Raw genomic sequence first — 18,965 nt, forward strand, 5'->3', positions numbered from 1 at the left:
ATTTACGATTTAAAATTCTAGTACAATGCTCATAAAATGTTTATCAAGGAGATACAAGGGTCACAGGCTTAATCTTGTTAGTGACACTAGTGGATGTTCAATTAAAAAGCCTATTGTTTACTAAGCAGTGAGAGCAGATAGCAATATATTTATATCTATAAATATATATATATGAAAAAATGTGCAAAAGAACAAGAAATGCTATAAGTATAAACTGTATGTTACACATTTAATTTGACAAATTGTTTGTGTGCAACATTGCTTCTAATAAATAGAACTGGTAATTAGTTTTAACTCAGGTAAATCTGTATCACTGGTGTGCAAAAATATGTCTTTGACTCTGATCTCCCTCCCTTTTTTTGATTTTGTTTAAAGCACTTACAAAACCCTGCAAATTTCCAGACGGCAGCGACGGAACTCTTAGACTGGTGTGGTGATCCTCGGGCCTTCCAGCGACCTTTTGAGCAGAGTCTGATGGGCTGTTTGACGGTATGTCACCTCTGTCTGATCACATCCTCCCTCTGATGCTATGGTACATGTCGACTTGTCAGGGTCCAGTAACAAAGGTTAAAGAAACAGTCACACTTCATATGTGGTACAGCCCTCCAAGCCAGTTTGAGGCATTCTTCCTTTCTGATAAGATTGAAGAGCATGGTTTGTGTTAAATGGCCGTGAATGTGAACTTAAGCAGGGTCATAGAGAATCACTGGGTAACATGAGCAGTACTTATGCCTACAGTAAATCCAAGATAAAGGCTGAAGATTATTCTGATAAATTTATGAGTAGTAGCATTCTTCAAAATGTAAAGTAATTGCAATTTTATATTTAAATTAGTGTTAAATGTTTTTAATACTTCAACTGCTGAATTGCTTAAATTACATAAGCACTATAATCATTTTAATGATTCTTGTTAAATTTGTTTTAAAAAGTTACTCTACATCTTGATATTTTATAAAGACACAAATGCCAAATGTAAATTTTTCTTTGTCTAGTATAGATTATTAAAAAATGTACAATTAGTGATTATCTTGCCGTCTTTGATCAAGACAGTCTGATATTTTTTCCCTGCACTTTTTACAAATTGATACTTTCATATATCTAAATTAAAATATATATTGTAATTCATTATTGATAATACATGTTAATTGAAGAGGCATGGATAATTCAGAAACTCTAACTGTGAATGCTTCGATTAACTTGCCAGCAAAAGTTGGTTACAGTGTTGATTTAGCTGTTTTAACATGTTTCATTAACTATAATATGACACAAAAAGAAATATGCCGCTCTTTTAGCTGAAATGCTCTCAAGTAAATTCTGTAGTTTGTTGCTCTTTCATGAAGCACACATGCATCAGACTAGTGTCTGTTAATGTGATCAATAGTTCTTGAGTTTGTCCTGTGAAAGGAACCAGTAAACTGGCAGCATGTTAAGATAATTTGCTTTTAATTGTTTAGTGCATGTTCTAAAAGCTCACATTTCATGAGTGCAGCCTTTTCATGTTTATTAAAATTTCAGCTACTGCTTAATACTGTGTAAAATAACATTTTTGCTACGTAAGGCAAGGATAAGAAATAACTATAATTATATTGATGTGCCTACCCACCTACATAAAACTAATCAGACAAGCAGCTACTGGAAAAGAAATGTAAATATTTATATTACCACTGTACGACAAAAAATTTGCTTCCCTTTACTGCAAAATTACGCAGGGTGGCATGGTGGTGCAGTACACCAGCTTCAAATTCTGGTATGGTCAGACTTTGTAGTTTTTGGAGCTTGCATTTCCCATCTTTATCTGCTTACATTTTTCCCCAGAAAATCTTGATTCCTTCCTTCATTCCAAGTAGGTTGGTTAAGTTATTTGGCAATTTTAATTTTAGCAGTTGTGACAAATGGTCCCCTGTAGTGCAGCAAACTCTTCTCCAGGTTTGGTTTCAGTCGTGCACCAAATTATACCAAGATGAAGACTGTCAGAGCCAACTAAATCTGATTATTGCGTGAGTATGAGGAAAAATGGAGCAACAAATGGAAATTATACAAAGTTTTTCCATTCTATGTTTGATATATACAGTAGGCATGTAAGATTGGTTTTATTGTTTATATCTTTGTATTGTGTGTCTTTTTCACATTTAATCTTTATACACATTAACCTTTTCTGATTTCCCTTATGACCATTTACATAAAGTGAAACTAGTGTTGAGAATGAAAGTGTTGGTGCTGCCATGCCTGGTATAATTACATGTTGCTCTTTTGAGGAGGAGATTCACAAATCGATCATTGACTCTGGGCTCTGAAACAGTTTACAATTCTCCAGATGCTAAAAGTTTATTTCTTGGGCAATTTTAAAGCATACCATATTTTGGCCCATATTTAATACCAATGGTAACAACTTTCATAGATAGAACTTTATATGTCCCCAGAGAGAAATTTAGCTTTTGATGGAAGCTCTTTCAATAAATACAGTAATCCCTCCTCGATCGCGGGGGTTGCGTTCCAGACCATACGATAGGTGAAAATCCACAAAGTAGAAACCATATGTTTGTATGGTTATTTTTATGTATTTTAAGCCCTTATAAACTCTCCCACACTGTTTATAAATATTCCCTGCACAGTTATACAGCATAAACCCTTTGTATTCTCTTACATATTAGGTAAGATTCATTGAAATTATATATGTAAACACACAGTTTATATACAGTAAAACCTAAATATTATTTTAAAGATATTGAGTGTCTTCAATATCACATATGTTATAGCCATTACAATAGACAGGCCACCAGCAATAAATACGTACAATGCAAGAAAAATTGTATACAGTAAATGTGTGTACAGTGACACTAAACGTACGTACATGTACTAAGTACTGTAAGTAGAAAATTAATTATAGTTACTCACCAACAATGATACGACGACTTGTTCAATAATGATGAGTTTAGTTTTACTGCACAACAAAGGGTAGTGTTACAGCTCTTCTAAAGGAGCCTTTTCAGGCAATTGTATATCACTGCCGTTGTTCTTCTTCCGGCAGACTTCAATCCAAATCCCTAAAGCAGATTCCATCCAGACTACTGCCGTATTACATCCACTTACAACTCATTTTGCACCCTGGTTAAAAGGACACTGCGGCCGTAGATCTTATATTCCTTTCCTACTTTTTAAATAAAAAGAATCATAGCCTCATTGAAGCAGTAGCAGGAGCAGATCATTTTGAAGCCATAATGAAGGGCTTGACTATGCACAAAGATAAACCCAAAAGAGCACAAAAGTTAACTCTTTACACAGTGAAACACATTGATGCTGAATGAGCGAGACAAGACTTCCTGGTTAACATCGCATTCAGCACACAGGAACTTAACTGCGTGCTCTGATTGGTTAGCTTCTCAGCCATCCGCCAATAGCGTCCCTTGTATGAAATCAACTGGGCAAACCAACTGAGGAAGCATGTACAGGAAGTAAAAAGACCCATTGTCCGCAGAACCCGCTAAAAATCCGCATTATATATTTACAGTAGTTATGCTTACATATAAAATCCGCAATAGAGTGAAGCCGCGAAAGTCGAAGCGCGATATAGCGAGGGATTACTGTACATAAATTGCAAGATAAATAAACAAGTAAATAAATATACATACACTTTAGTCAGTACAAAGATGAAAATGTAAAAATTATAAAGAAGTTGAATAACAAGCAGATTTCAGGCAGCCTCTATATTTACCCGGTGGTAGTGTTTACTGGAAGGACATTAGTTTGATCATTGGAGAAGGAATGGGATTCTTGGCAGGTACACACACTAGGTCATTCTGCTAGTAGAAATAATAACCTGTTCAGGAGGAAATTTAAAGAAAAAAATACTTGTCAACACAATTTATTAACAAAATACACATAGGTATATCACATTAACTTAAATGCTGTATGTTTAAATGATTAAATACATTGCTCACACCATTATACATTAGTTACTGATAATTCCAACATTTCTAACATAAAACAACATACAATATGATAATAATTTTGACTGTGCTTGAGTATTTGAAGCATTTTAAAAATCAAGAGTGGCAGTTAATCCTGAGTTACAGTATGATATAGAGCTTGTATGGTAAATCTGTACTGGCTCCATCAAATAATTGGACTTTCCCACCTTCTATGCATTAGCGGTGTTGAAAATATAGATGGTTAAGCTGTCTTACAATGAGTGAAAGAAATTCATTTTAAAAAATAGCCAATTTTACAGAAAAGTGTACTTCATCTACTTTAGTTATCATTCAGGCTTAAAGTTGCCTTGGAGTCAAATTCTTTTAACACTAGAATTACCAGAGCCTACGAAAAAACTCGTAAATCCGTCCCACCTTAAATCACTTTTTAAAATCGTTCACAGCTCTCCACCAGCGTCTGTTGTCATCTAAATGTGCTGTTAAAAATCAGGCTGCAAGCAGCCGGCTATTTCATCCTCCCACCGACTTAGAACGTGCACAAACTTCTCCCAGCTCATGCCTTGATTGATTTTCTGAGAGTGAAGTTTTAGAGTGGAAATAATAGATCGGACCTTTTGATTCCCAGGCGGCAGCTGATTCTATTGCGCCATGGAGGCAGTCATAATAAACGGGTGTCAATGTTGCATGTTAAGGCGGCTTTTTGTTTTTGCAGTTATATTTTTGAATAAAAGAGCAATTGTTGTGTTAGATTTGTACCTTTTGTGAAAGTATTTCTCTGATACTTCAGGCTTCATACTTTATATAGTTTATGCCTACATTTTGTCATCTACTAGTAGAATATAAAAAACGTTTCTGTTTTTTACTGTAGAAGCGAAACAGACATGAAATGCGTGTGTTCCAAACAACGATCTATTATTTCCACTCTAAAACTCCACTTTACTCCCAGAAAATCAATCAAGGCATGAGCTGTGAGAAGTTTGTGCACGTTCTAAGTCGGTGGGGGGATGGAATAGCCGGCTGCTTGCAGCCTGATTTTTATCAGCACATTTAGATGACAAAAGATGCTGGTGGAGAGCTGTGAACGATTTTAAGAAGTGATTTAAGGTGGGACGGATTTACGAGTTTTTTCGTAGGCTCTGGTAATTCTAGTGTTAATTAACTTAACTAGGTTGTCTTAGAACAGGAGAGAAACTGAGCACATCATGTTGCATCTGTTATTTAGTTACTCTCTCATGGTCGTAAGATGAAGTTTCTGGAAAAAGTAAAATACTGTTTTTATGCCCATCAACTCTCACCAGGGTTACTCCTCTGTTCTCCTTGTATATATAAGTCCAGTAGACAGCCTTATGATGGTGCTACTGTTTTGAATGTCAGTTGTGGTTTATTATATTTGGTTAACACCTTTATCCAACGTGAATCTCAAGTTTAGAATTTGTTGTAATTGTTTTTATATTATTTTTTATAGTTGTCACACAGGCAGGTTAACTGATTTGCTCAAGATCAAACAATGAATGGTAAGGTAGGCAAATATTATAAAGGCAAGTGTTAAACTTCCAACCTTTGCCAAACCTTTGCTGTTTACCATGCTGCCGATGCATGCTGCCAATTGTGCTAAGGTACCCGCTGTATTCTCCTCCACAGCAACGCACTCACAGTTGTGTCTTTCTGCTTTCATGCTTCTTGAACCTGCTTATACCGTCTGGGCTTTACCATAAATCTTTAGTATTAGCAGCATACAGGTAGGTAGAGAGAGGCTATTATGTACTTGATTATCACCTGCCAGCTATCATTTTATTCCAGAACCATTTAGGAAGTAGAGTTTTTAGCACCTAATTTCAAAATGAAAGCCATACAGCATTACAGTCTTGAAGCAGTGCAATCATAAATTTGGTATCATAAAATAAAATGTATATAAATCAATACTACAGTAGATCTGGAAAAAATGCCCCTTTCGGAGGTGTATATTTTTGTTTTTATAAAAAGTCAAGAGTTGCGGGGTACCAAAGCTTGCCTCTGTACAAGTATATGTTGTAGAGCCCTTTTCTACTGTAACTGTGGAGGGATATGAAGTGTAAAATAACCAGGAATTTCCATGTCTTAAGATGCATTAAGTAGCCTTCCAGTGCTGTCAGATTGCTTAATTATAAGGTAAAGTAGTACTATGTAGCAACAAAAAAAAAAAATAGTAAACAACTATTTGGTACATATTTCTGTTTTAATTTTATTGAATAGGAAGTGTTAGCATTTTCATAATTAAGTCCCAGTACAAACAATTTAAATAAAATATAATGAGAAACAACTGCACTTTAGGGAAAGGCTTTATTATTTTTACAGTACTTCCAGTAAATCATTTGAATGTTACAGTCAGCAATAGTTTTTGTGTCTAATAGCTACTGATAGATCTTACTTTTATATGTTTAAATGTGTTTAAGGCCATCACTAAACTTTATAAATTACTTTTTTTTCTTCTTTTCACTTGTAGACATAAGTCAGCATAGATATTAAAAAAGGACAAAGATTAAGCCGTGTTGCTTATTTCATTGTGTTCCAGTATTGCAGTGAAATGCTAAAATTTCACGTGGGATAATCTATTTATGATTTATATCATTTATGGTGAATAAATTGTTTTTTGGAGTTTTTACCTAGATATGTTTGGTGCATGTTAAATACAAACCAGATGTAAAAGATGATACACCTACTGTTAAGTAGTCTGAAGTAGTCCAAAAGTACTGTATATAAATTCTCCCGCGGAAAAGTATGGGCTTGATTTTACAGTATAATTTCCGGTATTTTATAATGTCGGTTGTTTAAGTCGAATGCGGAAAACTCACGCTTTTGGTCCAAGAGATTATGATATGCTAACGCCCACCTGAGAGAGTAACCAAGGACCGTATTGCCTTTTTTTTTCCTATGTATTATGCCTACGTGACCACACGGTAATTCTTGAACTATTCCGAAGCAACATTTGCACTGTTTAGTGTTTTTTGTATCTAACTCTGATGCACCTTTATCATAAGTGTCTCCCTTATCTACAATGGAGCATTCGATCAGAAGAAAATATGAAGCTGGTTTTAAATTAAAAGTCATTGAAGTGGCGAAAGAAATTGGTAAATGCACTGCTGCAACTAAATGCGATGTGTCTAAGAAACTGGTTTGAGATTGGAGGAAGCAAGATGATGTAAAAAAAAAAAAAATTGTCATATTTTTGAACAGGCTGTGAAGGACTGCCGAGTCCCATGCCCGGCAGGGACGCCCCTGGTGCTTATGTTCCGGGGGAGCCACCATGGGCAGTCCAGTACCTCCCCCGGGACACTTGGTGGAAGCCTCCCTGGCCGACGGCGATTCCCCAACCACCCGCAGGACTCCATGGGAGATGGAGTCCTCCACAGCCTGGTTGGGGGCTCGGATGGCTGCTAGGGTGAGCTACATGGACTCCGCAGCCTGGCTGGACGATTCTTTAGCCCCACCCGGAGGTGCAATCAGGACCAGGTGGTGAAGCACTTCCGGGTGGGTTATAAAAAGGGCCAGCCACCACCACTCAAAGAGCCAGAGTCGGGAGGAGAAGGACTAAGCTTGAGGAGGAGTGGTGGAATAGAAGAAAGAGAGTATTTTGGTGGTAATTGTGCTATTGGGACTGTGTTGGGCTGTGTGGCATGGGGAAGACGTGTCCCATGGCTGAAGAATATTAATAAAAGCCTCTATTTATTTTGGACGTGACGGGTCGGGCGCTTATATAGCGCCTTTCACAAGCCGTATAAGTCATGGTCTGATTTTATGATCGATTTTTTGGGTATCAAAACCCGACTTATAAGCAAGTATATACGGTAACTGTTGAACCTGTGTTTTCAGATAAGGTTTGCTTTGTAAGTGGTGGATGTATGATAAACATGCCTCTTTTCTGTCACGTCAGAGATTTCTAATAGATTTGACAATAGTTAAATAATGCTGTCATTGATGTATTTTCAAATTACATTTGTGGTGAATTTAAGATGACTCCATTATTTCTGTGCCACCCACTTCAAGGAAATCTTTAATATCACTCACTGATAAGATTGTAGTAATATTTATTACATTTTTTTATCATTAAGTTTTAAAAAACAGAAAAAGAGGGACAGTTTTGATTTCATTAATATTATGTCAAATGGAAGCTTAAGAGAGATTATCAATTAGTTGATTATGAATGGAAAATTAACATTTTAAATTCCTGCTTAAGCTGCACTCCCCACTCTATTAAAAAAGTACAATTTATCTGAAAATGTAATGCTGCATCTTGTCTGTTTAGTTTTCAGATTTTACTTCTTCCTTATTCCTCTGTGTAACCCTCAGTGTCTGCACTTTAGTTGTCCCATTGTTTATATTTCGATGTAAAAACTTCTCAGGTTTGCTTGCAGGATTATGAGTTAGATTATTAGCCATGCTTTTTGCTTAATAATTGAAAATGTCCCAAACTTAAGGTTGTTGATTGCATTTTGTTAAGCCTTGATCTTTACAAATGTGTACTGTTCATTTTTAAGTTCCCCCAACAATTCTGAGTAATTAGTTTAAATCAATGTTTTTAAGCTGTTAGAAGTATTGACATCTATACCTCTATTGTTCCAGGTTGTCAGCAGAGTAGCTGCACAGCAAGGTTTTGACTTAGATCTTGGATATAGGCTTCTTGCAGTATGCGCGGCGCACAGGGACAAATTTACTCCAAAATCAGCAGGTAAGATATAATGACATTTTTTTCTCATGTATTTTCATAGAAAGTGTGCACACTTTATTAAAAGTGTTTGGAATATATCCAGAGTTAATTGGAGGTTTCATCTGAAACTCATGATGGTTTTTACAAAATGAATTATGAGAGCTATTTACCTGATGGGGGATGCACTTGAACCATGTTTTATCTGTTAAAACACTGGCACTAATGTAAGGCTTGCATATCTCGTGTGCTACTACCTATAATTAAATGTGATAATAAGCCTCTATTATGGCGCCCTTTACGTAAGAAATCATTTGCTTGCCTGGACAGTGTTTTACTTCCATTCTTTTATATTCTACCTTTTGATAAGCATTGATGTTCATGGATCATACATGTATAAATGTATACATTTATTCTTAGAATACAGAATTAACTTTAAATTTAGAACTACCTAGGCTTGCAGAGAAGGGCAATCAGATACTTAACATCATGAATGCTAATTTTCTGTTGCCATTTGTTTATGAGTGCCTAGAACTCTCTTTGAAAAACATAAATTGCAGAGAATTGGATATTAGGCATTGTAGAAAATAAAATGCAGGAGAATTGTTTTAAGAAGGCATATTTCATTAATTTTGTATTATAAATGCAAAGTGTACTAAATGTATGTTATTGCCAATGCTGCTTCATTGTTGCCCCCAAATGACTGGAAACAATTGAAGATATAAGTGAAAGGTGCATACTATATATTTATTTGTACAAAGACACATTAAAAAGTTTATCATTGGTTTGATGTTCTGCTAAGGATTTTGCCCTATTCTAATTTGTAAGTGGAACATAAATTTGAGATTATGGATGTCAGTAATTTAAAAGAAACCTATTTAGTCTATTTTATAATTTCCTTGTGTGTGTATACTGCCAGTAGATATACCTAGGAGACAGAATCTGAGGATTGTTTGTTGTATCAGTTTTTCCCTCAGTCATCAAGAATAGAACACGACTACAAAAAGTTGTTTTTTTTTACAACATCTGCAGAATCAGTTGTTTCTTCTGAAATCTCCTTTGCCTTCTTGTACATTTGTCAGCACATATAATTTTTGCTTTCATGTAGGATTATTTTGGAGAGTCTTGGGTGAAAGGAATTGATTATTTATGTCTTAATTTTTGCTTGAAATCTGTGTTTCCTGTCAGAGACAGGATCATTATTATTGGAATAAAATATTTCTCAGGCTGTGGCTACACTTCAGTTACCTGAAGCAAGGACATTGCCACTGAGATCAGTCAGTGTGAATGAAGTTTAGCTGATATAGCACATTTTCAAAGTGATGGCTTTGGTACATTCATATACCTTGCCTTTAGTATATGTGTTTTGCATTTATATTATTTATTTTTTGCTTCTGCTGGATCAAGCTTTTTTGAGTTAGGGTGGTAGTTTTACAGCAGAGACAACCAAATGCTGTTTTTTTGTTTCCTTTCAGTTTTTATTTAATTATTTTACTACATTTGGTTTTTTATATCAGCTTTGCCAGTTTGTTTTTATGATGCAGAGTCCTTAGCTTTGGTACAAAAAGGAATATGTCTTTTTTGTTATTGTTTTAAATACTAAGGAAAAAATTACAAAGAGCTCCTCTCTACAGAGCAATGTAAAGATCACCTCGCTTCTCTGTTGCTGGACTTGCATTCCCAATACCTTTGTCACAAGGGCATTCAGGGGCCAGACAGGGGGACGGCAGAATTAGAGTCTACAGAGAGTCTTGTCAGAATTATGGCTCTTAAAAACCACTCTTAGAGGCCTCAGGGCAAAATTGTATTGAAAGTGCACCCAGCCACTGCTGAGAAACTACAGTGAGCACATCATATGACGACTTGGGTGGCGGCAGTGAGACGGACATTTGATACCAGAGACAGTAGCTTAGAGTCTGCCTCTCAGGACTTTTAGTGGGAATAAGATCATTCACTGTCACTGTGGAAATTCTGCTTACTTAAGAATCATTGTTGTGCCTTATAAACAATAAGATTTCAGTTTTCAATTAGGAGGAATGCTGATGTATTAATTTTAATTATTACTTTTAAGTATTAATTAATGTCTTATCTTTGAAGTAAAATAATTAACTACATGCTAATCACAAGAAAAATAATTTTTGATGATTTATACTTCATATCTTTTCAGAGGAAATTGCTTAGTATTCCTGCTTCACCCATTTGATTCAGCTTCAAACAGAAGGGTTTAGAAAACTCTGACCTATTATGAAGCAGGCAGACTCCTCGCTGTCTGTGTGAGCCTGCTCAGCTTCCTTTGCAAAAGTAAAAGCCTACAATAACAGTTAAAAAAAAGTTTAAAAACTAAAGAAATGTAATTAACAGTATTTTGGTAATTTGTGTTAATGTATTCTTTGGATAAACCTTTAAGTGCCCCAGACGGAGTAAAGAGAAAGTTTAGGGAAAATTAGTAAAGGTTAATAAAGATATGAGTGCATGCAGTGTACTAAGGAGAGAGTTTCTAATGATTTATGACAAAAATATGAATTCAGTTAAAATAGACAAAAATGGAAATTTAACTAAACCAAATACCATTGAAACTATGAAATTGACATACAATATTTAAATATGATAAGTAAATACTGCAGTATTCACACTGAACTCTCATTATGTTATTAAATTGATAGATGAATATATAATGTTACCACTAAATGGCAAAACATGGATTAGAGAATTTGGATTTATTTTGTTTATGCAAGAAGAATAAGAAGCACGAAGGTACAATGACTAAAGTAATATGAGTAAAATTGAAGCGTGTAAATGCTGAGCAGCTGCTGCAACTTGGAATTTATGGAATGGCCAGCAAGGCTGATGTATTTCTAGATTTATTTTACTTAATTAATTTGACTGGTTTGGGTTAGTTAAGTTTTGTTATAGACCAAGCAGCAGGGCACTATTGCTTTTGTAATGTTCATTAGGCTGCAAATGACTATTTTCATTTTTGTTAGCATTTATTTGGCCTGAAGTACTGATGTAAATCCTCTTTAGGTACTTAGCAGTTCCACTTCCTATAGGTTTGTGTTGTTGTAATATTTATTTATTAAAAAAAAAAAACACTTTACCAGTAAGTGACTTATTTTTATTATTGTAATGCTGATGCTTTGTTACTGACAAATTGTTGCTTAATGACAGGTTAACTCCTGGTTTCATTCCTAATTTCATTATAGCTGATTTGTTACCTCAGTTATTTATCCTTGTATCAAGCAGTGGTGCATTAAAAACAAAAAAAAAATAACCTACAGTTACATCCGTATTTCTTTTTATTTATAACTATGAAATCAGAGTAAGGTGCTATATAAAAGAAAAGCTAATTAATTGATTGGGTGGCAACACCTAACCTGTATTTAGCACGAAATTGTGGATTTATGTACATGTATAAAACACAAGCGATTTATTAATCTGGCTTCTAAGTGAGTTGCTCATTCACTGGGTCATTTGTGTAATTGATGTCTAACTTGGAGGAATGCCTGCAGTGGACATTTGGATTGGAATTAAAGGACATTCGTTTTAGGAGGGTGTAATTGTCAGTGCCAAAGAATCAGCTGTTTCATGGTGCATAAGCATAATGAGTGAATCTTTTGGTTTCTGTGCAGTACAGAAATTCTAAGCACAGTGCCACTTTAAAAAAGTGAGATTAGGTGAGAAGAACGAGTACAGTATAAAATTAAAACAAGCCACTGACTGATATTTCAACTTGCAGTTGTCTTGTGGCATCTATGCCACTGCAAGTACAAACAAGTAAAGTAGTTATGTGTTGTGAAACACTAATTCTGTATACTGTTACAGTACATTTAATTGTTTAAATGCAGATGCTGTAATAAAAAGTGCCTGATGATAGAAGTACATTTCAGAGTTGTTCACTTATGGCCTGGTGTTTAGCATGTTTCAATAATCATGTTTATCTAAGCATGACAATAGTGTTGGTAAAATTAAAGAGTGAGATAGTGGCATTGGCGATCTCCTGTTTTTAAAGCTCAGTATATATTTCAAATATAATATTTCCTTAGAAGCATTTTACAACAGAAATCAAAGCCCAAACTAGTAAATTGATGCACAGAATTGATGATGCTTATTGTAATCATATATCATTTCTTTTCCAAAATCTGCTTAATCTAAGTCATATAAAAACATATTAGAAACATACAAAGAAGAATGCATAGTATATGTGTTTTGTGTGTGTAAACAAGATGCACAGCTATTATAAGAGATTGTCTAGATTGCGAGCCATAATACATTTACATCATTTACATTTATTTATTTGGCTGACACCTTTATCCAAGACGACCTATAACATTTATGGTACAATTGGTTACATTTTTGTTTTTCTAGTTGGACCACAGGCAGGTCAAGTGACTTGCTCAGGATCACACAGTGTCAGTAGAAGGATATGCACTCACATCCTCAGGGTTTGAAGTCCAAAGCCTTAATTAACCACTACACCACATTGCCATAATACCCATGGTTTATGTACAGAATTTGCATTATCTTTATTCGTACAAATTTAATATTACCATAGCAGTGCCTGGATATGAAACACACAGAATAAAAGTGATTGCACTACAATATATGAATTACATTGTTTTTCTTTATTTAAGATTCTAGAATTCGCAATAATATTTCAAAATCTGTTAGATGTTAATGTCTGCTTACTTAGATTTACAAGTATAGCCTGTATCATACTAAATGATTTGCTCATGGCAGCAGAGACTGGACAAACCAGCATATTAATTTTATTAGACCTAGTGCAACATGACATTCTACTGTCCAGAATGGAGAACATGCTGGGTATCTCTGGCACTGCCCTCCAATGGTTCAAGTCCTATCTGACTGATAGATAAGAGTTTGTTAGTCTTAGTAACAGCAGATCCATCCAGCTCAGCGCCAGTCACACAAGGAGTTCCTCAGGGCTCTGTCCTCAGTCCTCTGCTTTTCTGTGTTTATATGCTTCCCCTTGGCCATATTATTTGTAGCTTTGGACTGGGTTACCATTTTTATGCAGACAATACTCAACTCTATTACAATGTTAAAAGTGGAACTTCACCTGGACGGAGCAGAACTCTTTAAATTTAAATTGCAACAAAACTGAACTCCTGCAAATTGGCACTAAAGTGCAAATTAATAAAATAAGCTCCTTCCCAGTCCATCTTGGCGGTGATCTCACCAGACCTGCCTCTACTGCAAAGAATCTTGGTGTCACTTTTGATTCCTCCATTTCTCACAAGGTGACACTCCTCTGGTCATGGGCGACTTCAGTGCTATGAGGATTGTCTCGGTCCCCATGGGTCTGGTGACCGTGATGAAAGTGGCTCCATGTTCCTTGAATTTGCAAAAGGTCAGGAGCTGTTAATCGCTGGATCCTAGTTCCAGCACCCTGAACCGCATTGTTGGACTTGATACTCCAACACTGGTAATGTGGTGAAGGAGATCGATCACATCCTCGTGGTTAGACGCTGGAGGCTTTGGCGCTCCCGATATCTGTACAAAAGGGCAAAGGTCCAAGTCTTTAGAGTCCTGTTGCTTCCTGTCTTGCTATATGGCTGTGAGACATGGGCGCTATCCAGTGACCTGAGACGAAGACTGGACTCCTTTGGTACTGTGTCTCTCCAGAAAATCCTTGGGTACCGTTGGTTTGACTTTGTGTCGAATAAGCAGTTGCTCATGGAGTCCCGAATGAGGCACATTACCTGCATTGTGAGGGAGCGTCAGTTACGCATTACGACCATGTGGCGCGTTTCCCAGAGGGTGATCCGGCTCATATGATCCTCATTGTTGGGGACCCAAGTGGCTGGACCAGTCCAAGGGGTTGCCCACGTAACACCTGGCAGTGGCAGATAGAGGGTCATTTCTGGAGGGTAGGACTGGACTGTGTGTTTGCCTGGGGGGTTGCCAACTGGGATCCCGAGCTGTTTCAACGTGTAGTGGGTGCAGCAATGCACTGTACCAGTGCATGCTCCCCAACTTGACTTGACTTTCTTATTCTGCCCACATAAATCACAATAAGAAACTTTCTTACTTTCACCTCCGTAAAATATCACTTGTTCAGTCTTTCCTCCCCTTTTCTAACGCTGAGAAACTTGTCCATGCTTTTATCACATCCCACATCGATTATTGTAATTCCCTACTGGCAGGTGCCCCTTCTAATCCTATATCACAGCTCCAGCTTATTCAAAAGTCGGCTGTAAGAGTCCTTACTCAAACCAGCAACAATGAGCACATCACACCCATCCTGCTTCGTCTTCATCTTCACTCCTCAAATGACTTTGTGCCAAACTACATCAGTGACCGTCTCCACCACTATGTGCCTGCCCGCCCACTAAGGTCCTCTGATTCTGGTAATCTTGTTGTGCCCCACACTAATCTACACTCCATGGGTGACGGGGCCTTCAGCTGTATAGCACCCCGACTCTGGAATGACCTACCAAAATTAATTAGATCAGCTGACTCCATGAACCCTTTTATTAAACAACTCAAAACTCATCTGTTCAGGAAGGCTTTTAGCTCTACCTGACTTTACTACCGTTCTTTCAGTTTACCTATATGTCAAGATGCTCATGTAACCTGTGTGTGTGTGCTAGCTAGATCATCAATTATGTTGTCTGTTAGGCTTCTTTTCTCTGAATTTACTGTCCTTATTCTTCTTTATTTATTTATTTGGTTTAGTACAATGCTATATACTATATACCCTGCCTTTCTTTCTTAAACTCTGTGAAGTGCCTTGAGCATGTACACCTCAAGAGAAAAAAATGGAGTTATTGCTTCTTACATGGTTTAAAATATTCAGTCAATCAGTTGGTACTACTGTACTGCAGATTCTTTATTTCTAAATTGGTCATTTTTTGTGTAATTCTCTTTTCCCCTTTAACACTGTCAAATTAGGTTTTATAGGGTTTTCAATGTAGCAGCAGGTTTATGGTATTTCTTATTAATCCTGGGTTGAGGAAAGCTAGCCATAACTATGGAGTTAAAATGATACATATTTAAAGAAATGCATGCTAATTTTGAATGGGATATACCTGAGAAAAGACATCCCACTGCATCAGAGATTATAAGAACAGATGCAGCCATCAGGGTTGTGGCAGAGTGAGCTGCATTTATTTTGTGAGTTTGCTAAGGAAGAGATTAGTCTGCTCTATTAATCTGTGATTACTTAAGCTATGTATCTGCTGCACATGGTATGCTGGAATAGGTGTTACACCCCCTCCCTCTTCTCCCAAATGTCAGTTTAATTTGAGCAAGAATGGTGACATATAAGTAAGTAGTTTGTCTGGGGATCTCTCAGAAGCACAGATTACTACAAGCTCCCCGTCTTGTTTACTCATTGGTAGAGTCAAAAGAGATTGTTAGAGCAGAAGTGCTTAATCATCGCTCTCCCTGTGTGGGTTACAGTGGCACATTCCACTGAATCTTGCTTGAACAAGCACAAGGAATTCCTTAACACTAGAATAGAGAAAGCTCAATGACTTTTATGGGTATTTATTCACAGTAAAATGTCCATTAGATTGGCTATAGCTGCAAGACTGATTATTAACTTCCCTTTTCCTTTAAAGTATAACCCTCTTTTTTTCTGCTTTTTAGTTTTTTAATTCAATTATTCACATTTGTCTGTATACAGGTGTCTGTCATCATTAACAATAGCAGTAGAGTGTTGTACGGTGTTAGCCATAGATTGATACAGGAGGAAGTAGGGTGAAATGACACCTTTTATTGGCTAACTAAATAGATTACAAATGCAAGCTTTCGAGGCAGCTAAGGTCCCTTCATCAGGCAAGGTTTAACCAGTGTGCATTACATTTACAATAATGTGCATTTATAAAAAAGACAATGCGTAATGTTAAACAATCTGATATTAATACTATACATAGATTTAGTGAAACATTTTCTAAAATGTAGTTACCTACCATAAGTACCAGGTGCTGCCCAAGCATGGAGGCATCAACTGAATTTTAAAATAAACTATAGCCTATAGTATTCCCTTGTACACAAGGGGAAATCTGTGCAAAATATGGTGGAGATGGGTTAAATTTGTGTATTTGCATACTGGACAAACTCCAGCAGGGGTTTCTGTATTTTAATCAAAAGCATCATGTATGTTCATTTAAATTTTCATATTAAGAATAGTTATAATAATGATTTGCATCTCTATGGCAATTTTCTAGCTACTCAAAAGCATGTTAAGTAGAAGATATTTAAATAAAATCAATACATTTTAGTTTGATGAACATTAACAACACCAACTTGAGAACTTATGTATTCTATTAGTTGCTTTCTGATGCTAATGCCTTTGTTGTGAGATACTGTGAATGCTATCAAATAGGTACAGTAATTAGTAGGCACTGAATAATGAAGCTATAAATGTAAAGTATTAATAAAATATTATATAGAAAATATTTCAAGAAGTAAGTTATACATTGTAAAAGATTTAATAAATCCAGAACTTGAAAATATAACACTGCTCTGTAAATCTCAGCTCCTAGTGCTACTTCTATCACATTTCCATTTTTTTTTTTTTTATCCTTCCACATCTTGCAGATGTATATGATAGGTTCTTTGATCACTAATAACAGTGTGTTGTTAAATGTACATATATCATGAATACGCCCTGTGATGGACTAATGTTCCATCCATTTTTGGTTTCTGCCTTATTCCAAAATCAAACACTAAAAGCACCAGCTTCTTATGACCCTTAAATTGGATTAAATGAGTTCAGGAAGTTGATAGATGAAAAAATGAAAAATTAGCAATGGCACACTGTTTATTTTTCATAAAGTCCTAAGACCTAAACAAAACGCACAAGCAGCCAGACAAAAAATAAAGTGAATCACACTCATAGAAGGCAGAACAATGCTCTATTACTTTCTATTGATCTTACACACAGCAAATAAGTAGCAGATTATCATAGTGTACCCTTGTTTTTTTGTCACTTCCACAAAATGTGCCTACTATGTAAGTCACTTGTTTCCTTATTTGCCATATTACTAAATAGCAAACAGGCAATATGGCTGTTTTAAAGTACCATAAAAGGAAATTTAAGAAAACCCAATTTACAGGAGAGACAGGAGTGTGTACATTTATAGGGTATTTAAAATGTTTTTTGATGATAAATGACTTTCTTTGCTGGTAATGTAAGGTTATTAAAATATGTGTTTATTACATGTAACAGGTATCAAAATGATTAGACATATTAACACAGGTCTTGGTGGTTATTGCAATGAGCTTATAAATAAAAAAAAATTGGGTAACTCCCCTTTAGGCAAAAGTAACAAATGACAAATGTCCGTGACTTACTTTTTCTTTCTTTCTTTCTTTCTCTTTTGATTTTATGGATATGTGTGCTCTATTAAAGGGAGTTTAAGAAACAAACATGGTCTACATGATGAATACAAACATCTCCTGAAATTAAGATAAGCATTCAATAATAAAAAAGAAAATTGTGAAATAGGTCTGAGCCTCTGAATAATATGTTTTTATGCAGTAGTTGAATGGCTTACTGAATGTTTTGGAGGTGTGCCACACACAGACACAGAGGGAAAAAATAAATTATGTTTGTTTCCGTACAAGCCAGTCTTAACATGAATTCTTGTATAGAGTCAAATGATTCTTTGTTTCACTGTAAGACTTTGTCTAGACTTTGCAGTAGAACTAGATTTAACAACATGCTGTTTCACCTAACTTGATGGTCATTAAACAGCAAATCTGTTTGTACTGTATGTAATATGCTCTGCTATCTCCTATATTTAGAGAAATGTAAATAAAAGTGTGTATGAAGTGTAGTTTAGCTGTAAAAAATATGGATAAGAAAAATACATTATTCCAGAACAGTATTTGATGTTAATTTTTTATTTTGGATGTTAAAAAGCACTAACATGAATCAGTGTAGTTTACACAGTTTTTGGTGTTTTGTTTTGAATATAATTCCATACTTAGTGCTTTTTGGAAGAGAATAAATGGTAAATGCAGAGTGTGTCAGATGGCATAGATTTATAATACATTGAAAGTGTCTTAGTCCTTGGGACCCATTCACCCAGATTGTGTTGTAATTTTTGTATTATGTTTGAGCAAGTATTTGACAAATAAAGACATTATTGTTTTGTTGATTTGATAGCTTAGGGTATAGGAAACTAAAATAGCACTATAATCCACTGCACAGTAAGATCTCTCCTGTGTACATAACTTTCCCGCCAAAATCTACAACTTGGATAAATATAGCCATATTGGACCTTCCATATAACTAACTGAACAAGTTCACCTGTTATTCATGCTGACATTGAAATAAAGCTGTGTGTAGCGCATTGGTTAAGTAAAAGATTTGCACATTTGAA

At 35.7% G+C, this 18,965-nt stretch overlaps 1 protein-coding gene across 2 annotated transcripts in view; it reads left to right on the forward strand.

The window, feature by feature from the left end:
- Window positions 1–18,965, forward strand: part of zmiz1a (zinc finger, MIZ-type containing 1a) — a 308,608-nt gene that overhangs the window by 201,210 nt on the left and 88,433 nt on the right. For both annotated transcript variants that reach the window (XM_039772925.1, XM_039772932.1), the window contains exons 4-5: window positions 376–489; window positions 8,529–8,634. In XM_039772925.1, coding sequence (XP_039628859.1) covers window positions 376–489; window positions 8,529–8,634 — 220 coding nt within the window. The remainder of the gene's footprint in view (window positions 1–375; window positions 490–8,528; window positions 8,635–18,965) is intronic.

Source organism: Polypterus senegalus, chromosome 1, assembly GCF_016835505.1.
Source record: "Polypterus senegalus isolate Bchr_013 chromosome 1, ASM1683550v1, whole genome shotgun sequence".
Taxonomy (NCBI): domain Eukaryota; kingdom Metazoa; phylum Chordata; class Cladistia; order Polypteriformes; family Polypteridae; genus Polypterus; species Polypterus senegalus.